General features: G+C 42.8%; 1 protein-coding gene across 2 annotated transcripts in view; it reads right to left on the minus strand.

Annotated features, from left to right (window-relative positions):
• GNA12 (G protein subunit alpha 12) overlaps positions 1-23,219 on the minus strand; it is a 109,856-nt gene that overhangs the window by 56,793 nt on the left and 29,844 nt on the right. For both annotated transcript variants that reach the window (XM_065892075.1, XM_065892076.1), the window contains exon 2: positions 2,259-2,474. In XM_065892075.1, the coding sequence (XP_065748147.1) occupies positions 2,259-2,474 (216 nt within the window). The remainder of the gene's footprint in view (positions 1-2,258; positions 2,475-23,219) is intronic.

The following is a 23,219-nucleotide window of genomic DNA, read 5'->3' on the forward strand; positions in this document are numbered from 1 at the left end:
GACTTAAACCACGATTTCACACTTAGATATTGTGCATTCCCTCCCTGTTTCTGACATTCCTGCCCTTTAGAAGATTAAAATTTCCTTTCTGTGGCAACTCTGTCTTCTAGTTCATCTGACTCTTTCACTTTAATTTTTAAACTTAACTTGAGAATGAATGTGAAAATGAAAGAGTTATAAAATGTCATCCTTCAGATCCACCGATGGACAGTAAAATTAGTGGGCAAAAGCTTGCAGAGAAACATGATATTTGCATAGTTGTAAAGTATCTCCCCCAAATATTTATGTTACAGAGACGGTAGTAACTTTCTAGTGGAGAAACCTGGCAAACACCCTGTTAACCGAGTAATCAAGGCTCACATCGCCAGGAACTGGACATATCGAGAGCATGTACCCGACAGGATGCTCTAAGCAGACACATCACTTCAGTGGTTTCCTTGCCAAAAAACGCATCATCTCATTCTAATGATGAGAAAACACCAGACAAACCCAAATAGGGACATTCTACAAAATGACTGACTGGTGCTCTTCCAATGTGTCAAGGTCATGAAAACCCAGGAGAGACCGAGGGGCTGTCACTGACAGGCAGGCTCAGGAGAAACAAGGACTAAATGCAGGGTGGTGTCCGGAGCCCGATCCTGCCTTATAAGAAGGGCTTTTAGAGGAAAAGTGGTTAAACCTGAATGAGGTCTACGGGTTAATTAACAGTACCGTACCAACGTCAGTTTCCCGCTTTTGACGAGTGTGCTACGATTGTGTAAGACGTGAGCATCAGGGGAGATCAGGTGAAGAGTACATGGAAGCTGAACTGAGAGGATTACCAGGCAGACTGTGCAGAACCCCACAAATAAATGAGAAAAATACACATAACTCACTAGTAAAAAACTGGCAAAAGACATGAATAGGCATTTCCCAGAAGAGGAAACACATACAGCCAAAAAGTCTGGGAAACGTCAATTAAACCCTAAGGAGATACTATAAAAATAGAGCATACCTTGGCTCCTTCAGCTAAAAGGAGATTCTTAAAAAGTTTGGAAGTCTGATAACACCAAAGACTGGCAAGGATGAGAGCAACAGGAGCTCTGCGCTGCTGGCAGAAACACAACTGGTATAATCACTTTGGAAAATAACGTGACATATCTTGTCTATTTGGAGGCATATATGCCCTACAACTGGCCAATTCCCCTCCTTGGTAGATGTCCTGGAGACCCCCGAACACGTGCACCTGGGGGTGCACGGGAGAGAGCGCAGCGGATTTGTCTGCAATAGCAAAACATGGAAAACGATTCCAAAGTATACGCACGAGAGGACGGATGCACGCGAGTACGTCCACACAATAGGGTAGCAGACAGCAGCGAACATGAAAGGACCACAGCCACATGCACTGCATGAATAAACTTCAAAATTCTGGGTGAAAACGGCAAGTCACGGCAGAATACATACAGGATGAAACCATTTATGTGAAGTTTGAAAACGGAAAACTCAAGACTTTTTAAAAAATAAATACATAGTGTGGCAACACCATAAAGAAAGGCAAGGGACCGGTGACTTAAAACTTGGGAACCTGCTTCTCAGGGGCAAAGGGACGTGAAGGTCAGTGTGATTTCTGGACGCCCCCCAGGGGGTATTTATGTCAGCCGGGCACATCTATCCTAGTTATAGGAGACACGTGATACTCATCTTTACACGCAGGTAATGCTGAAGGACACTTAGGAAAAAACCAGAACGCAAATAGGCTAGACACCCCGAATTTTCTGTTTAAAGACTCACATCCTAAATGAAGCTAAGTGACAAAGACGACGAGGCTGTGTGAAACTTTCAGACCTTAAAATAAAAGGAAAGAATCCTAAGGGGACAACTTGGAAGGGTTCAGGTTAGCTTCCCAGGCATAGACCTGAAAACATTCATGATTTGCCAGGCAGGACCCATACTTCACAGCTGCAAAGTTCTCTTAAGGACACATTCATTTCCTACCATGAACAAGATCTAGAAAATGTGAGTTCCTTGAGTTACACCAATCTTGACTATTTTAAGAATCCTTCATATTCCTTGGACAGAAACATTTATCTAGCCTGAGTTAATTAATTTTGTTCCTCTCAAACCATTTAGATAGCTTAATTAGCCTCTGTTGTTTTTCTGTTCTTAAATATCAGGGTTTAGAGCAATTTACAGCTTGCCTGTACTTTTACAGTTTTTAAAGGAAATTCTACCAAAGGTCAAGAACACAGTCGTGTAGTCCAGACAGAGGGCTCACTCACCAGCTGAAACTCGCTCCTCCGGCTGAAAGCTTCCCTGATGCCAGAATCCCTCCAGAGCGCGCTCAGAGCAGGTACGTACAGCTGAAAGGTGGCAGGCTCCACGGGCAGCCCTGCTTTGTTCTCAAAGGCCATGAGGAACATCCCGTGCTTCTCATTTTCGGAATACTGCCAAGGAATACCAAGCTTGTCTCGTGCATCAACCAGAACCCTTGAGCCCTAGGAAAGAAAAGAAATCAAAGGATTTCATTGTGCTGCAAAGGCGAAATCACAACAGAGAACCTCGATGTGGGCATTGATCGTCATACAGCAGGAAACTCACAAGCTGCAACCAGGACTTGTCTCTTGGTTTGTTTTGTCCTGGCATGAATGTCTTGCTCCCAGGAATGTAACTGTATTAAGACAGATGGACACACAGATCACATCACAGGCCTGCCCTTTGCTGTCACTCATTTGAAAAGGTCCCGGAAGGCAGAAAATTGAATGAGGAAGAAGCGGCAACAAACTCAGCAAAGTGACATTTGCAAATGAAGCGTGAACCAAGTCAGTGAAAGAGACAGTGTTTTAAGACAACTACAACTGTAGTACTACAGCTGTCATCATCACTGAAGTCTGGCAGCTCCTCAACACCAGAGGATACACTGCTCATCCCAACTTAAAAGGAGTGGGGAATGTAAACACACAGGCAGTCACGAGACGGGAACAGACCGAAATGGACACAAGTCAAGAGGCCCGCCCACTGAAGACAGGAGCTGGGGGATCACGTTCTAGATTTGCGATGATGAGAAACTATTTTTCATTGATTTGCTTATTTCCTCACTGTTAAAAATAAAGTTAGGATTTTCTGCCTTTTCCTTACCTCACTGACAGGGTCAAGGGGACAGAGAAACAGCCTGAACTAAAACAGTATTAGGGAAAGTGGCCAAATTGTGGAAAATACTCTCGTGGTGAAAACCGCCTCCCTGGGCAGGAAGGAAGTAGGTCTATTCCATCTTTCTCAGGTGAGTACTTCAAAGTTAGCAACACAGCATCTAAGGAAGTCTCTACGTTCTCCTGACTGGAGACTCCCTGGCAGCATCAGTACTGGATGAGCCAGAGCAAAAGGGTCCCTCCCTACCTGGAAAGGCCTTGGCTGGCTCCGAGTGGCTGGGGGACCTGGGACGATGGGCAGCAGTACCCTGGCCCCCAGCACAGGGACGGCAGGACAACAGCCCTTTTGGAGTATAAGTCACATAACATACAATCGCCGACTGACAGCGTGCAGCTTGATGGTTCACCCCAAACCAGGGCAAAGGAGACGAGTCCGTGCTGCCTGCCTCTGCTGTAGCACCTGCCTTGAACCACCAAGGTGAGTGGTAATGGTGACCAGAAACTAGCTACAGTCTCCCCTCCAGACCCAGGGACCTGGACTGCCTGGTTAGAGATGTTCCTGTGAGCTCCCTCCTCAGGGTCCATATGCCCATCTGCCACTGGTGGCCATGGCCTGTCCTTCTGATCCACAAACTTGTTTAATGCTTCCCTGGGGCGAAGCCCTGAGATAGGCACTGTGGGAAAAGAAAATGCTTATGAAGCAACGTCCGAGCGCTGGACGCTCAGAATCTGGCTAGGGAGACAGATATGTGGATTAAAAAAATTAACACCCATTGGGCTTCCCTGGGCGCAGTGGTTAAGAGTCTGCCTGCAGAAGCAGGGGACACGGTTTTGTGCCCCGGTCCGGGAAGATCCCACATGCCGCGGAGCGGCTGGGCCCGTGAGCCATGGCCGCTGAGACTGCGCATCCGGAGCCTGTGCTCCGCAACGGGAGAGGCCACAGCAGTGAGAGGCCCGCGTACCGCAAAAAATAAATAAATAAATAAATAAACACCCACTTATAATAAAAACTCCCAGGAAACTAGGAATAGAGAACTTCTTTAACTTCATAAAGAACATGGGCAAAAACTCTCAGCTAACATCAAAATCAATGGTGAAAGACTGAATGCTTCCCTCTAAGAATGAGAACAAGACAAGGATGCCCACTTTTATCACTGCTATTCAGCATGGTTCTAGCCAGTGTGGTAAGGTGAAGGAAAGAAATATAAGGTACATGGATTAGAGAGAAAAAAAATAAAACTAAGCCTATTTACAGATGAAATGATGGTCTATGTAGAAAATCCAAAGGAATATACCAAAGAAACTCCTAGAATTCAAGTTAATTCAGCAAGGATATAGGATATAAAAATCAACCTAAAAAAGTCACCTGGCTTTCTATATACTAGCAATTAACATATGGAAATTGAAATTTAAAATGCAATACTATTAATAATCACACAAAAATGAAACACTTAGGTATAAATCTAACAAAACATGTTCAGGATGTGTATGCTGAAAACTATAAAATGTGTTGATGAAAGAAATCAAAGATCTAATAAATGGAGGGACATACTATGTTCATGGATTGGAAGCGTCAACATAATAATGATGTCAATTCCCTCCAAATTGATATACAGGCCTAACAATTTCTATAAAATCCCAGCAAAATCTTTTATGGATATAGATATAGATATAACTATTCTAAAATTTATATGGAAAGGCACTGGATTAACTAAAACAATTGTGAAAAAGAAAAATTAAGGGGGAGGAATCCAATTCCCAGATTTATTACACAGCTACAGTAAGCAAGATTATGCAGTATTGGTGAAGGACTAGACACACAGATCAATGGAACATAACAGAAAACCCAGAGATGGTCCCACATAAGTATGCTCAATTGATGGTTTTGAAGACCCAAAAGCAATTAAATAAAGAGTAGCCTTTTCAATAAATGATGTTGGAGGAACTGGATGTCCATAAGCAAAGGAAAAAAAAAAAACAAAACCTTGGCCTAAACCTCACACCTTATACAAAATTGACTCAAAATGTAAAACTACAGCATAGGAGGAAAACTTCAGGACCTGCAACTTGGCGAACAGTCCTTAGACATGACACAAAATGCATGGTTCATAAAAGAAAAATATCGATAAACTGGACTACATCAAAGTTAAAGCTTTTGCTTTGCAAAAGACTCTCTTAATAAAATGAAAAGACAAGCTAGTGACTGGTAGAAAATATCTGCCAACCACATATCTGACAAAGGACTCATATTTAGAATATACAAAGAATGCTCAAAACTCAATAGTTAAAAAAACAAACAATCCAGTTGGAAAGTGGACAAAGGCATGAAGAGTTGTTTCACCAGAGAGCACACACACAGCAAGTAAGCAGATGAAAAACAGGATGTCCAAGTTCACTGGCCATCAGGGAAAAGCACACTAAGACTGTGATGAAACATCACTACACGTCTATTAAAACAGCTAAAACAAAAAGCAGTGACAACAAATGCAGAGATATGTGATCTCTAACACACTGCTGGTGCAGATGTAAAATGGGACAACCACTCTAGAAAATCGTTTTTCAGCTTCTTAAAAAAATTCAACGTACGCTTAACATACAACCCAGCAACCTCACTCCTGGGCATTTATCCCAGAGAAATGAAAATTTATGTCCACACAAAAACCTATGCAGGAATGTTCACAGCAGCTTTATTCACAATGGCCACAAACTAGAAACAACCCAGATGTACTTCAATAAAACAAATGGTTCAACTGTGGTACCTCTGTACCATGGAATACTATTCAGCAATGAAAAGGAATGAACTACTAAAGCACACAACTTAGATGGATCTCAAAGGTCACATACTATGTGATTCCATTTATATAATATTCTTGAAGTGAAAAAATCATAGGGGTGGAAAACAAAATTAGTGGCTGCTAGGGATTAGGGCTGGTAGAGGAAAGAGGGTGAGTGTGACTAAAGAGGGGAGGGGGATCTCTGTGGTGACGGGGCAGTTCTGTATCTCCATAAGCAGCGCTGGTTACACAAAACTACACAGGTGATCGTAAGTCTCAGAATCCCACACATACATTGTACCAATGTCAGTCTCCTGGTTTTGATATTGCACTACAGATACATAAAATGTAACCACTAAGGGAAATTTCCTGTGAACCTATAATTATTTCAAAATAAAAGTAAAAAAAAAGTTAACTAGCAATTACAGCGATTTATGTTCCAATTACATGGTGTGGAAAGGGAAGATTACTAGAGGCCAAAGGAAGAGAGACAGGTAGGAAGAGGTGAGGCTCAGAAAACCCTAAGTGCCGAACAATTTCAACAAGTGGCAACAGTGCATCAGAACCGACCCAGAGGGGAAACAGGACTCAAATCAATCCTCAGCTCTCCTTCCTCCCTGTCCCCTCCTCCACCCATTCCTGCACTCTCTCTGGCGACATCACCCCGACTCCCCCCCGCCCCAGAGGACAATAGTTGAAATGTTCCAGAACCATGGAGACAAAGATGCTTCACATTCTCCACATTACCTGCAACAGCGCAACAGCAAGCATCCGAGCACAGAGAAAGGAGAAGCGATTTCTCTGGTGAGCTTCTAGGCAAAGGGTCACAGCACCTTTGTGTGAATCACAGGAAGGTTCCCGCAGGCTCGGCAAGGAGCTGGGTCAGGACTTCAGCCCCACCTGCCCCCGAGTCAGGCAGCCAACACACCTACCATTCATGATGGCTCTGCCCGCACGACTCAAATGCAGCACCTCCGACTTGACACAAGAGCTATCTTTCCAGTGCTCTGTTTACGAGTTAAAAAGTTTACTTCCCAAGGAGCACACACAGCCTCACTCACGGGTTAAAGCGAGTCTCTACTCCCTCGGGAATTCATGTTGGAGGCAAAGGCAGGGAACCAAACAGGCCTTTAGAAGCCTGAGCCGTCGTTTACCAAGACTGCTTTCAATGCAGCACAGACCAGGCCTGCCCTAATTACTGGGGTGAACATAGGTTTGGCTTAAAAAAGCCCGGTGTATCCAAAAGCAGCCTGTGTTCCCACTGCACACTGCCACCCAGGCAAGCTGGAACTGGTCCAAATTCACTTCACCCAAACACGAAGAAAAGGCTCCTTATTTCTCCTTTTTAGAAATTCAGGGAAATTGGCAAAACTGCTGACCAACTTTGAATTCTACCAGTGAGCTATAGTCCATTTTCTATATCTTACTCACTTCATTTGGAGGGAAAGGGCATCAAGAAAAAAAGATCTCTCTTTTGCCCTTATTTTAAATTATTCTAGCCAAAAACTACTCTCTGTTAACTTTGTTCTGAATCTCAAAGCTGAGCTCTACGGAACTTTTCTACTCTGGGACATCTGCTTAAAATCTGAGTCCGCTTTTTCCTCCTTTTTAGTGGGAGCTTAAGGTCTTTGGAAATGTTACATTCACTGTATTTTGCAGAAATGATAGTTATATATATCCCCATCATGATATGGAGTTGCTAAGTCTTAAAAAATACTAATACAGCAGGCATAACAGAATAATAAAACATCTTGCCCCATCCTTTTTCAATAAAAAACCAATTTCCTAAAACACAAAGGCCAGGATAATTCTAAAATCCATATATACTCACAAAAGAAAAAACTAAGGCAGAAAACAATTTACTGAAGTCTCAGTAATGGCTATTTAAAAAGCCCTTCTTTAAGTAACAGTGTTACTGAAGTATTAATTTTTTCAATAACCATGTACTTTTATTCAGTTGCCCAAATATAAACAGTTAAAGTATTAAGCAGATTGATGACTTCATCTCAATACTATGTAACACTTTAAACTGTTCAAAGAACACATTTTTTTGAATTTTAGTTTATTTTTTTTTATACAGTAGGTTCTTATTAGTTATCTATTTTATACATATTAGTGTATATATGTTAATCCCAATCTCCCAATTCATCCCACCACCTCCACCCCACCGCCACTTTCCCCTCTTGGTGTCCATACGTATGTTCTCTACATCTGTGTCTCTATTTCTGCCCTGCAAACTGGTTCATCTATACCATTTTTCTAGGTTCTACATATATGCGTTAATATACGATATTTGTTTTTCTCCTTCTGACTTACTTCACTCTGTATGACAGTCTCTAGATGCATCCGCGTCTCTACAAATGACCCAATTTCGTTCCTTTTTATGGCTAATATTCCATTGTATATATGTACCACATCTTCTTAATCCATTCATCTATTGATGGGCATTTAGGTTGCTGCCATGACCTGGCTATTGTACATAGTGCTGCAATGAACACTGGGGTGCATGTGTCTTTTTGAATTACGGTTTTCTCTGGGTATACGCCCAGTAGTGGGATTGCTGGGTCATATGGTAATTCTATGTTTAGTTTTTTAAGGAACATCCATACTGTTCTCCACGGTGGCTGTATCAATTTACATTCCCACCAACAGTGCAAGAGGGCTCCCTTTTCTCCACACCCTCTCCAGCATTTGTTGTTTGTAGATTTTCTGATGATGCCCATTCTAACTGGTATGAGGTGATACCTCACTGTAGTTTTGATTTGCATTTCTCTAATAATGAGTGATGCTGAGCAGCTTTTCATGTGCTTCTTGGCCATCTGTATGTCTTCTTTGGAGAAATGTCTATTTAGGTCTTCTGCCCATTTTGTGATTGGGTTGTTTGTTTTTTCAATATTGAGCTGCATGAGCTGTTTATATATTTTGGAGATTAATCCTTTGTCCGTTGATTTGTTTGCAAATATTTCCTCCCATTCTGAGGGTTGTCCTTTCGTCTTGTTTGTAGTTTCCTTTGCTTTGCAAAAAATTTTAAGTTTCATTAGGTCCCATTTATTTTTGTTTTTATTTCCATTACTCTAGGAGGTGGATCAAAAAAGATCTTGCTGTGGTTTATGTCAAAGAGTGTTCTTCCTATGTTTTCCTCTAAGATTTTATAGTGTCTGGTCTTACATTTAGGTCTCTAATCCATTTTGAGTTTATTTTTGTGTATGGTGTTAGGGAGTGTTCTCATTTCATTCTTTTACATGTAGCTGTCCAGTTTTCCCAGCACCACTTATTGAAGAGACTGTCTTTTCTCCATTGTATATCCTTGCCTCCTCTGTCATAGATTAGTTGACCATAGGTGTGTGGGTATATCTCTGGGCTTTCTATCCTGTTCCATTGATCTATATTTCTGTTTTTGTGCCAGTACCATACTGTCTTGATTACTGTAGGTTTGTAATATAGTCTGAAGTCAGGGAGTCTGATTCCTCCAGCCCCATTTTTCTCCCCTCAAGACTGCTTTGGCTATTTGGTGTCTTTTGTGTCTCCATACAAATTTTAAGATTTTTTTGTTCTAGTCCTGTAAAAAATGCCACTGGTAATTTGATAGGGATTGCACTGAATCTGTAGATTGCTTTGGGTAGTATAGACATTTTCACAATATTGATTCTTCCAATCCAAGAACATGGTATATCTCTCCATCTGTTTGTGTCATCTTTGATTTCTTTCATCAGTGTCTGATAGTTTTATGAGTACAAGTCTTTTACCTCCTTAGGTAGGTTTATTCCTAGGTATTTTATTCTTTTTGTTGCAGTGGTGAATGGGATTGTTTCCTTAACTTCTCTTTCTGATCTTTCGTTGTTAGTGTATAGGATGCAAGAGATTTCTGTGCATTAATTTTGTATCCTGCAACTTTACCAAATTCATTGATTAGATCTAGTAGTTTTCTGGTGGCATCTTTAGGATTCTCTACATATAGTATCATGTCATCTGCAAACAGTGACATTTTTACTTCTTCTTTTCCAATTTGTATTCCTTTTATTTCTTTTTCTTCTCTGATTGCTGTGGCTAGGACTTCCAAAACTATGTTGAATAATAGTGGCGAGAGTGGACATCCTTGTCTTGTTCCTGATCTTAGAGGAAATGCTTTCAGTTTTTCACCATTGAGAATGATGTTTGTTGTGGGTTTGTCGTATGTGGCCTTTATTATGTTGAGGTAGGTTCCCTCTATGCCCACTTTCTGGAGAGTTTTTACCATAAATAGGTGTTGAATTTTGTCAAAATCTGTTTCTGCATCTATTGAGATGATCATATGGTTTTTATTCTTCAATTTGTTAATATGGTGTATCACGTTGATTGATTCGCGTATATATAGTAAGAATCCTTGCATCCCTGGGATAAATCCCACTTCATCATGGTGTATGATCCTTTTAATGTGTTGGTGGATTCTGTTTGCTAGTATTTTGTTGAGGATTTTTGCATCTATATTCATCAGTGATATTGGTCTGTATTTTTCTTTTTTTGTAGTATCTTTGGTTTTGGTATCAGGGCGATAGTGATCTCACAGAATGAGTTTGGGAGTGTTCCTTCCTCTGCAATTTTTTGGAAGAGTGAGAAGGATGGGTGTTAGTTCTTCTCTAAATGTTTGATAGAATTCACCTGTGAAGCCATCTGGTCCTGGACTTCTGTTTGTTGGAAGTTTTTTTTTTTTTGCAGTACGCGGGCCTCTCACTGTCGTGGCCTCTCCTGTTGCGTAGCACAGGCTCCGGATGCACAGGCTCAGCGGCCATGGCTCACAGGCCCAGCCGCTCCATGCCATGCGGGATCTTCCTGGGCCAGGGCATGAACCTGCATCCCCCGCATCGGCAAGCGGACTCTCAACCACTGTGCCACCAGGGAAGCCCTGTTGGAAGATTTTTAATCACCGTTTCAAATTTATTATTTGTGATTGGTCTGTTCATATTTTCTGTTTCTTCATGGTTCAGTCTTGGAAGGTTATACCTTTCTAAGAACTTGTCCATTTCTTCCAGGTTGTCCATTTTATTGGCATATAGTTGCTTGTAGTAATATCTCATGATGCTTTGTATTTCTGTGGTGTCCGTTGTAACTTCTCCTTTTTCATTTCTAATTTTATTGATTTGAGTCATCTCCCTCTTTTTCTTTTTCTTTCTTTTGCGGTACGCGGGCCTCTCACCGCTGTGGCCTCTCCCGTTGCGGAGCACAGGCTCTGGACGCACAGGCCCAGCAGCCACGGGTCACGGGCCCAGCCGCTCCACGGCATGTTGGATCTTCCCATACCAGGGCACAAACCCTGTATCCCCTGCATCGGCAGGCGGACTCTCAACCACTGCACCACCAGGGAAGCCCCTCCCTCTTTTTCTTGATGAGTCTGGCTACATGTTTATCAATTTTGTTTATCTTCTCAAAGAACCAGCTTTTAGTTTTATTGATCTTTGCTATTGTTTTCTTTGTTTCTCTTTCATCTATTTCTGCTCTGATCTTTATTATTTCTTTTCTTCTACTAACTTTAGGTTTTTTTTGTTCTTCTTTCTCTAGTTTCTTTAGGTGTAAGGTTAGATTATTTGAGATTTTTCTTGTTTCTTGAGGTAGGCTGGTATTGCTGTAAACTTCCCTCTTAGAACTGCTTTTGCTGCATCCCATGGGTTTTGGGTCGTCGTGTTTTCATTGTCATTTGTCTCAGGTAATTTTTGATTTCCTCTTTGATTTATTTAGTGATCTCTTGGTTATTCAGTAACACATTGTTTAGTCTCCATGTGTTTGTGTTTTTTACGTTTTTTTCCCTGTAATTGATTTCTAATCTCATAGCATTGTGGTTGGAAGAGATGCTTGATATGATTTCAATTTTCTTAAATTTACCGAGGCTTGATTTGTGACCAAAGATGTGATCTATCCTGGAGAATGTTCCATGTACACTTGAGATGAAAGTGTAATCTGCTGTTTTGGGATGGAATGTCCTATAAATATCAATTAAATCTATCTGGTCTATTGTGTCATTTAAAGCTTGTGTTTCCTTATTAATTTTCTGTCTGGATGATCTGTCCATTAGTGTAAGTGAGGTGCTAAAGTCCCCCACTATTATTGTGTTACTGTCGATTTCCTCTTTCATAGCTGTTAGCAGTTGCCTTATGTGTTGACGTGCTCCTATGTTGAGTGCATATATGTTTATAATTGTTATATCTTCTTCTTGGATTGATCCCTTGATCATTGTGTCCTTCCTTGTCTCTTGTAACATTCTTTATTTTAAAGTCTATTTTATCTGATATGAGTATTGCTACTCCAGCTTCCTTTTGATTTCCGTTTGCATGGAGTATTTTTTTCCATCCCCTCACTTTCAGTCTGTATGTGTCCCTAGGTCTGAAGTGGGTCTCTTGTAGACAGCCTATGGGTCTTGTTTTTGTATCCATTCAGCAAGCCTGTGTCTTTTGGTTGGAGCATTTAATCCATTCGCGTTTAAGGTAATTATTAATATTTATGTTCCTATTACCATTTTCTTAATTGTTATGCGTTTGTTTTTGTAGGTCCTTTTCTCCTCTTGTGTTTCCCACTTAGAGAAGTTCCTTTAGCATTTATTGTAGAGCTGGTTTGGTGATGCTGAATTCTCTTAGCTTTTGCTTGTCTGTAAATCTTTTGATTTCTCCGTCAAATCTGAATGAGATCCTTGCTGGCTAGAGTAATCTTGGTTGTACGTTCTTCTCTTGCATCACTTTAAATATACTGTGCCAGTCCCTTCTGGCTTGTAGTTTCTGCAGAGAAATCTGCTATTAACCTTATGGGAGTTCCCTTGTATGTTATTTGTCATTTTTCCCTTGTCACGTTCAATAATTTTTCTTTGTCTTTCATTTTTGTCAGTTTGATTACTATGTGTCTCCATGTGTTTCTCCTTGGGTTTCTCCTGTTTGGGACTCTTTGTGCTTCCTGGACTTGGGTGGCTATTTCGTTTCCCATGTTAGGGAAGTTTTCGACTATAATCTCTTCAAATATTTTCTCAGGTCCTTTCTCTCTTCTCCTTCTGGGACTTCCATAATGCGAATGCTGTTGCGTTTAATGTTGTCCCGAAGGTCTCTTAAGCCGTCTTCATTTTTTTTCATTCTTTTTTCTTTATTGTGTTCCGTGGCAGTGAATTCCACCATTCTGTCTTCCAGGTCACTTATCTGTTCTTATGCCTCAGTTATTCTGCTACTGATTCCTTCTAGTGTTTTTTTGTGTTTTTTTTTTTTTTTTTGCGGTACGCGGGCCTCTCACTATTGTGTCCTCTCTCGTTGTGGAGCACAGGCTCCGGACACGCAGGCTCAGTGCCCATGGCTCAGGGGCCTAGCCACTCTGCGGCATGTGGGATCTTCCCAGACTGGGGCACGAACTTGTGTCCCCTGCATTGGCAGGTGGACTCTCAACCACTGGGCCACCGGGGAAGCCCCCCTTCTAGTGTATTTTTCGTTTCAGTTATTCTATTGTTCACCTCTGTTTGTTTGTTCTTTAATTCTTCTAGGTTTTTGTTAATCATTTGTTGCATCTTCTCCATCTTTGCCTCCATTCTTTTTCTGAGGTTCTGGATCATCTTCACTATCATTATTCTGAATTCTTTTTCTGGAAGGTTGCCTACCTCCACTTCATTTAGTTGTTTTTCTGGGGTTTTATCTTGTTCCTTCATCTGGTACAAAGTCCTCTGCCTTTTCATTTTGTCTATCTTTCTGTGAATGTGGTTTTCCTTCCACAGGTGGCAGAACTGTAGTTCTTCTTGCTTCTGCTCAAAGAACACATTTTTAAGACAACTTATAAATCCAGCAATTTAAACTTTTAGTCAAAGAATAGCTTCCCTGTCTGCTGGGGATGTAGATTAGCTTGTGTGTGTGTGTGTGTGTGTGTGTGTGTGTGTGTGTGTGTGTTCGGTTTTACTGGATGAAGACCAAAAACTGCAAATCCTGTTAACTCGTTTCAAAATAGATTTTGTTAGTTTAGCCCCTAATCAAACCAAATCTTTTTAGATTAGTCATTCCTTACTAAACTCTTCCCACAATAAATACTAAAGCTAAGAAAGATGTAAAACGCTAGTAGATCAAATGAACTTTCTCTACGGAATGAAAGTTACATAAAGAAAATGTTAAGGTTTTGCATGTTCACCCAATTAGATAACAGCATATGTACTTGGAAAGCTCTGTTTTTGTTGTTTTCTAAACCCACTAGGCTGAGTTGTTTGCCTTTGGCCAGCATCCAAATAAAAGAAATGCTGCCAGAAATGTAAACAGGATACATTTCTTTAAGTTAATGAGTCCAGCAAGCAAGGGCAGACAGCTCCTCTTAGTTTCTCTCTGAGGCTGGAGTGGAGGCTACCTTCTAATTTAGAGGTCGGAGAAAAAGCGAGGAAGGGGATGTGGCAAGCAGCAACCCAGTCACCAAAGCGCCATCATTTCTACGACACAGAGCTGGACGGCCTCCCGGGCCAGGGTCCTGTCCCCACTACACCTCTTCCTCCTGTGAGCTTTGGGAACAAATGCATTGCTCTCATAGAACAGACTGTCCCTCACCACGCCCCCTCTCCAGGAAAGCCACCCTACAGAGGTCTCCCTGCAGCCAGACTGAAGGCTGCCTGGCAAAGAAAAGTGCCAGGGAACGGGGGAAAGGCCAAAGAGGTGCTCGATATGGCGCCTGCTCCGAGAGCTTCCAATACTATCACAGGAGTGGGGCAGAGCATCGGAAGCACAGGCCAGAGGTGAACACCACCATCTGGGGTAGATGAAAGGTCTTGGGACAGTCAGAAACGTCACATCAGTGAGAGGAGCAGGTTAAAGCCAGACTGTGGCAAGCTAAGAAGTCTGGAATTTCCTCTCTAAGAAGCAGGGAGCAGTCAAGGCTCTGGGAAGGAGCAGGACGAGGTCAGGGAAGGAGCAACTGCAGGTGGGGAGGGCGCTCAGCAGGGACGCTGAGGCTCTCGCGTACGGAGGTGACGCACAGGGAGACCTAAAAGTGGAGAGCACGGGATGGCTCGGGAGGGGTGAGATTTGGGTGAGTTTATGACAAATTAAATTTAACGGGACAATGGGAAATCCAAGGCAAAATTTTCAGGAAATAGATGGAAGTGCAAGAAAAATTCTAGGTGTAGGAAGTGCACGGAGAAGCACCATTAGCTCTTTTTTGCTGCCTAGAAAAGGATGGTTCTCCTAGAAGTTAAAAAAAAAAAAAAGAAAGGAATTCCACATCCGTTCAGAATTCCTCAGATCTCCTAAACTGGAATGTGAAAATCCACGCTCAATTTCAGAACTCAAGAGCCAGCTGACTGGAGGCTTGTGAAGTCATCTCCTGGCGCCGCAAACTAACCAACCTGTCTCTCATCCACTCTTCCAGGTGTGTGAGCACTGGAAGCTGCCTGACTAAATGATTCACTAAACGTTATAAAGACAAACTGTGGTACGAGGGGAAGTGAAGCCTTCCTGTTATGTACAGAAAATATTAAAGAAACTTGAGAATAAGTAAATACTAAGTATCATCCCAAGGGGAAAAGATTCCTGCAAACACTACAAACAGGTAACACAGCTTAACGTGCTAGTTCAGGGTTTTCAAAATTCAAGTTGGGACTCACATTGTGAAATCATTTAGCAAGAATTAAAAAAATAAAATACAGTGGTAAATATCTGAATAAACTGTAAATAGCTTCATTGAATTCCCATTTCAGTTTAGACAGATATGCTGATATACGGAAAGATATACATGGATGGGGGTATGCGTGTGCATTAGCTCACTTCATCTTTGTGACCATGAGAGATATGTAGTATTGTGCCCATTTTACAGAGTAGAAAATGGAAGCTCAATCACCCAGCCACTGAGGGTGATTCAGGCTCAAGCTAGTGTTTTTTCATCTAGATTCTCTTCCTCTACCGGTGTGGCTGGGGAGATAAGGGAGCAAAGAAAGAGGCAGGAGGTGGAAGTTGCCCTATTCGCTGTTTTTCACACAGTTGACAGCAGGCACTGAGGCTAGAACCATCTGAATTGACCTTCCATGGACGCAGTGTTTCTGGTATTCTCCAGAATTTTTGTTTTTAAAGCAGTAATTAAATCTAGAAGTATGGGATATATGTCGCACGCCTGGTTAAATTAGAGGAAATTCAGTAAGTTCAGATTCTACTTTAATTTCCAAACAGTAAAAAACCTCATATACATTATCTTGGCACAGAATTAGAAGAGCCTGTGGCCGCTCTGTCCAACAGAGAGGCCCCCAGCCACCTGTGCCTGGTGAGCAGTGGAAGGTGGCCAGTCTGAATTCAGATGTGTTATAAATACATACTGGATTTCAGAGACTGACTATGAAAAGATCAATGTATTTTATCTTTTAATATTGATTACGTGTTGAAAGTGTAACATCTTAGGTAGTTTAGATTATTAAAATATATTATTAAAATTATTTTTGTGTTTCTTTTACCTTCCTTAATGTGGCTAAAGTATATATGTGGCTCATGTTACATTTCTGTTGGACAGCATTGCTTATGGGCACATTTCTTAAAATGGAATTTGTTTCTTTCTGATTACGAAAATATTTTTAGTGTAGAAAATAGAGGAAACATAGAAATGCATAAAAAAGATAATTAAATCCTCAAAAATATCACGAACTAGAAATAACTTTTGTTAACATCTTAGAATGTTATCTGTATCATTCTGTATATAAATTCTTTGTGTGTATAAGCATTTTATAAATCTTTAAAAACACTTCAAGCAACGTATCAAACATTTCCCCATGTCATTAAATATTTCAAAACACAGAGGTTTGTAATTGCTGCATAGCAGTCCAACACTGGGATGTACTAGAATGAAACTGATGCCCCGTTGCTGAACACCTGGATTGTCTCCAATGCATGGGAAGTGTGAGCACATGTCAGGGACTCCCCGGTACAGGCGCATCTGCACATACCTGACTCTTCTCCTGTGACAGATTCCTAGAAGTGGAACTGCTGGATCAGAGTATGAACACATTTTGAGGAGTTTGATAAATATTACTAAACTGCTCTCCAGAAAGGCTGTACTAATTTACACACTTATATTTGGTAACTCTTCATTTTCCCCAAGTTTTTTTTTTTTTAAATTGGTCTGTTTGCTTTGCTAAAATTGTCCTCCAGTAATATTTAGCCAGTCACATTCTCAAACCATAGCTCCATGAGAAATCACAATAATTAGCAACTGAAAATGAAGCAAATCTAGGGTGTGCGTACACGCATGCGTGCGTGTGTGTATACTGACAACAAAGAGTTAGGGGAAAAAGACAGAAAATTAATAGACATGTGCCTTCTATATTTCAAATAAGCTTTTATATAAGTATTCATTTTCCCCTCTAAGTCCTACTAATAACATTAATGATAAGCTAAATAAGTTAATAAAATAAATGAATGATAAATAAAATTAGTTCACTAAAATAATGGAGAAGATAATAATAAAGTAACCATTACTAATAAAAATGCTTGACTTTCCCAAGCATGTGTGACGTCTAAAGTCTCTCACTTCCAATCAGAGAATGTGGATCAGTCAACACTTCCAATCAAACATTTTACATCAAGGCATAAAGAAGAATTCAAAACATTTAGCCCGAGTTCTTAGGAGAAGTTTCCAAATCAGGAGAGCCTTGAATTTGATGAGAGAGTTAACATCAATTTGTGTCTATATAAACGGAAATCCCTTGAAATAATGAGGCCTTAAGAGAAGGCGTAAGAGGGGAAAAAATAGCCTGGACAACATGTCGGCTTGTTCACTGTCCCCACGTCTCCCATCTGAAGCTGGCTCAAAGACTGACTACAGAAAAGTTAAAAGAAGATAAAATGACTACTGCAGAATTTAATTACTATGCCACACGATAAAACTCAACGGTAACATAAACGGCACCGAAAACACACTTGCACATGTCAGCGTCAGGTAGACGTGCACTGAACTGCTTCGACACTGCAGCATTTCAAGCAAATCAAGTCCTAGGAATTGAGCAGAATGGGTCAGCGCAGAGAGGAGGGCAGCTATTCAGCTCACTAAAGAGAGCACTTAGAACACGACAAGCCCGCTTTCGTGCCCCGCGGAGGAGTGCGGTGAAACGAGGTCGAGGTGCCTAAAAGCTCTACTGTTATTTGGGCCCTTTCCTTGATCCTGCTCTTCAGAACCTCTCTATGGAATGGACCAGTAGTAGTTTAGGGAGCAATAATGAAAATCTCAGTTTATGCCTTAATTAGCACTTACAGAGAGCAAAGAGTTGGTCTCCACAACTTTCAATACATATTTCGTGTTCACGCATTTCCTCTCACTCGTACCAACGTGGACAAGCCGTGCTGTGGCCTCTAACGCCGGCACGTAGCGCACGCACCACAGCACAGTTCAGCAGGAGACTCGGCAGGACACAGGCTCTGCCACCTCTGTGCCTTTGAGAAAGTGACTTCAGGACTCTCTGCGGGTCGCCAAGGCAGGGGCCGAGAGACCTACTTGCCCTTGGAGCCTGTGCCTCCCCCTGCAGGCTGGCACCCACGGCGGCCACCCCGGGAGGCCAACACTCACAGGGGTCGCGAGGGCCTGTGCTGGTCGGGGCCGGGCCACACGCCCACAGGAGGGGCCTGCAGCACGGGGTGACAACCACCACCCCTGCCTCATCGCCCGGCTGTCAGCAAGTGCCCCAGTGCCACCTTCAGAACAGGGCTAGAGCTTGACCATTTACTGCCACTCCCTCGGCTATCGCTTTGGCCTAGCCACCGTCATCTCTCACCTGGATCACTGCGAACCTTCTAATTGGTCTCCTCGTGTCTACACTTGTCCCCATCAGTCTGTTCTCAAAATAAGTCAGTTCACAGCACTCTTTGCCCAAACCCTCTCTCATCAGAGGAAAAGCCCAGAAGGCCTGATCTGGCGCTGTTACTTCTCTGACCCCATCCTTCCTGCCTGCTCCACGCCAGTCACATGGCCACCGTGCTTCAGCCTCGGGGTCTTTGCACTTCTGGTTCTTGATGCCTACAACCCTTCTGCCCTAGATATCCACACAACTCACTTCTGTCTCCTGTGAGTCTTACTCAGATGTCAGCTTAGCAAGGCTTTCCCTGGCCCATCTTCTCCTCCACCGGCTCCCACCCCATACCTACCCTTCCCATCCCTTCCGTGCTTCTCTCTCGAGCACTTGCTGCTAGCCAGCTAGTGTACCTGACAGTTTACTCGTTTATCTGGTTTATAATATTTCTCCCCCACCGGAGCGCAAGGCCCCTGAGGAAGGCTCCTTTGTCTGCTTTGCACACTCCCGTATTTCCAGTCCCCGCCCACAGATCTACAGATGTGGACAGGATAAACACACAGATCTCAGGTTCTTCATCTGCTAAACAAGGGGAACAATCCTTTCTATCTCCCGGTCTGCAGCGAGGAACATCTGAAGCAAGAGATATTGTATATTAACAATTAGATTTGCCTTGTACCAAAACTGGTCAGATAGTACACGAACCAAACATCATTAGTCATTTCAATTTATTTCTCCCTGGACATCTCACCACATGAGGAATCATTATTGAGGTTAATACACTAATACCGGCCCATACTTTATTTGAAAGCAATTCAGTTATATAACAGGTCTGGAAAATTCCTTTTAAAACTATCTCCTTTTCATATGTCAAAGATAAAAGAAAAGCCTGTTTAAAGGAGAAGTTCAACCAAAGAGACAGCTTAATTTACAGTAACAAGTAAATTAAATCTGCAAAGTGACAGTTTAAATAGAAGGAATTTCCACATATATGTATATTACTTTTTTCTTTTTTTAAAGGAAAACAACATTTTAATACAACCTTTTCAAAATGACTTGAAATGTGCTAGCATCATTGGGAAAAAACTTTCAATATTTACCCACAACATGAATTGATTCTGATTGATTTTTGGTCTAATTTTTAAAGGTAAATAATGAAATTTATAGGAGAAAACTATGGAAAACATCCCTCCATTTTTTTTTAAGTGTCCTTTTTTTTTACTTCTTTTAAAAGCATACTGATGCTTTTCTGGTTAATAAGATACAAGTAATTCTTTAAAAGCATATTGAATCTGAAGCAGCCTTCCGGTACGATGCCTTCTCCTAGTCAACAGATACAATAAATACGATCACTTTCTTGTACGGACAAGTTCTGACATTAGAAAGGGATCAACCCCAGGAGCGGAAGGGATCTCTTGTGAAATATCTGGCTTAAATTTTCAGGGTTTGCTGCAATGGGTAAAACAATAGAAGTGATAATAATAACCGTATCATTTCCTTTAGGAGGAACTTAGGATCCTAAGAAGAAGAAGAAGTTGGATCCCAAACAACAGATCCTAGCAGTCGCCAGAAAGATAAGAAGAAAAAACTGGGGGAGTGGGGCCCCAGGGAAGATCTCATTCACAGGGACACCGAGGCAGCAGCTCAGCCTTTGTCGACAGTAGGTGCAGAATCGGAAGAAAGAGACTTCTTGTGTAGTCAAGGGATGGGACTCCATCCTCTACAACCAAAAGAGATTAGAATTTGAAAGAGAGCAGACTTACTGAAAGCCCAAGCCTGAAGGCCCCGGGCTTGGCATACGGGGGGCGTGTCCCAAGGGCCGGCAGCACTGGCACCAAGAGACCCAGAAAGGAAGGCCCAGCTCCCACCCGGGCAGGGCCTTCCCACGTCCCACCCAGCCCCAGGCCCTCGTGTTTGGAGGTGAATCAAGCCATCTTACGTGGAAGACAAACTGGACCTCCATTCAGCACACATCAGCTGCTTCACAGTCGTCAGATAAACTTTATATAATGACCATGAGAGTAACTGTTACCAAACTTTTGTTTACTATATAGACTTCTTAAAAAACTCATTTGAGAAGACACCTCCAGCTACAATCAATGTACCTGAAAGTGCACTGCCCGTACTCCACAGGCTCTAGAGGAGGAAAGAAGATTGTAAAATGAGAATTATTTCTATTGACAGGCTCCCAGTGAGCTACACTCGATTCGATTCTGTTCTGCCAGCCCTCACTGAGGGGCCGCTGTGCCAGCAGGACGGGGAGCAATGCTGGTTTCTAACAGTCGACAGCGCACTCCAGCTGCACACACGTGAAACAAGTGCTCCATCGAATGGATTCTGATCACTGGTTCAAAGACAGTCCAGCAGGTCACACACACCACCAATGTCCACATCGGGAACCAGGTGAAGTCACATTTTGCTTCCACATAAAACCAAAGGCAATCTGGTATTCAGCACCTAAAGCATTCCTTATTTAGAGTGTGGACGGAACCTCCTGGAAAGTCTCCCTAGCAATGCGATGCCACAAGACAAAAAGGCTTTCAAGTGCTCAACAGAATAAGCACTTCGGAGCATTCTTCGTTAGAAACTCGCAAACTGAGTTAATCCTTTCGTTACTAATTCTGTGAAAAAACGATTTTCAGTTTTCAAGTAAGGAAGAATACTTCCTTAAAGACCCACATCTGCTTTTCCTCAAAATTATGATAAATCATTCAGACAGTGTTTTTCTTAGCTTACTTTTTTTTTCTTTTAAAGCTGCTAAGACATTAACAGACAGTCTTTAGACTCTCGTAATTTGCTAAAACCGGGTAACTTCATGCTCCCGAGCAGCCATTCCCAGTTTCTACGACTTCTACCAAAGCCACATGAATGTACGGACATTTATCATGAACCTCAAGGTCCACGGAGATAATGTGGGGTGAGTACAGAAAAGACAAACAAAACCCCCACAAAACCTCTACCCCTAACTAATGATAGAGCTGGCAAATGAAGTACTCAACATTTTTAGATGGGTTTAAGGATAAATACATATATAAAAATCAAAAGAACTTGGTACCTTTAAAGTGTAATTGCTTTGTCCCAGGTCAGAAGCGGTTGCAGCTCTAAGATGAAACCAGGTTCTAGAATTGCAAATATTCACCAGCTTTGACGAAACAGAATGCTCTCGTTCAACAGGACGATGCTCTGTATTTTTCTCATTATTTAAAAAGTCGATGATGCCACGCTCACAGTACAAACTTCATCAGGTACAAAAGGGTATCTGGTGACAAGTCTCCCGCCTGCCGGGTCCTGCTGCCTCGCATCCCCTCCGCACAGGACACGGCAGCCCTGCTCAGCAAAGCATGCTGACGGGTCACAGACACCAAGGAGACCCCCTGTCCGATGCACGTGAAGCACGCGGGTAACGGGGACCGATGGACCTGCTACACCTGGAGAGGACGAGGCTGGATGAAGCGACAGCGGAGAGCAGAAGGCGGGCGAGACCAGGCAGGAAGGGAACGCAGGGTGGAAACGGAGCCCGAGGACCAGCATGCAGGTAGGGTCTGACTGCACTGGACTGAGCCCAGGCAGGACTGGAAAACTGGGACACACCGGGATGAATTAGAAGACTCTGGGATGTGAGGCCCAGGCCGTCCCTGCCCGTCTGCGGACTCCTCGGGGCATGAGGAAGACCCGCCGGCACCCAGGCTGGCAGCGAGCCTGTGTTCAGAGCAGGCGGAAGGGCAGCTCCCACCCGCTGTCCTGACTCACGTGAGCCCATGCTCGTCTTTAGGAATCCCAAGTACGTGAGTTAGACAATTAGTGGAGCAGAATAAAGACCCCTCTCGACTTTGTCCAAATTCGCAAATAAGGCCAGAGTCACAGCCTGAAACTGTCAGGGGATTTCTTCTGCAAATGTAAAGTCTTGAATAGTCAGGAGTCGCCATCTCACTGAGGCCTTACCTGGCCACCCTATCTAAAACCACAGCCCCACAGAATTCCTCGTTTCCTTTTCCTGCTTTTATCATGGCCCAGAATTTCACAAAAGGTCAGAGCTGGAACGAACTCTAAAAGGGGCTGCATCAGGTCCCCCTGCAGGTGTGAATCCCTTATAATTAACAGACTTCCAGCTATAAACGGTTGTCAGACTCACTTTCCGGAAAGGACTTCCTGACTCACCCACAAACCCCCTCAGCACCCTTTCCGTGTCCCCGAGGTGCCCGCGCTCACCTGTACCTCTCAGCAGCTGAAATGACCTCTGTGCGGCCCCGTGAGGCCACCTGCTCTCTGAGCGCAGTGCCTGCGACACAATGACCTTTACTTCTGGAGCCTAACGGACAGTGGGCACTCTGACAGGAGGAAACCATTTCTATCCTGCAGCCTCGGTCCCATTCAGTTCATCCAAAGACACCAGGTGCCAGCACTGTGGCAGCCACCGAGGCTGCAGCAGAGATGGAGACAGAGGGGCTCCTGCCCGCATGAAGCTTCCTTGCGAGTGGAGGAGTATTTCAAAGTGCAACTCAATAGAAAGTGAAACAAACTGCAACCCAGCCTGTGCGATCTGGGATCTAAAGGAAATAAAATACTCAGCAGAGAGAAGCGTAAAGG

Source organism: Phocoena phocoena, chromosome 15 (genome assembly GCF_963924675.1).
Source record: "Phocoena phocoena chromosome 15, mPhoPho1.1, whole genome shotgun sequence".
NCBI lineage: Eukaryota > Metazoa > Chordata > Mammalia > Artiodactyla > Phocoenidae > Phocoena > Phocoena phocoena.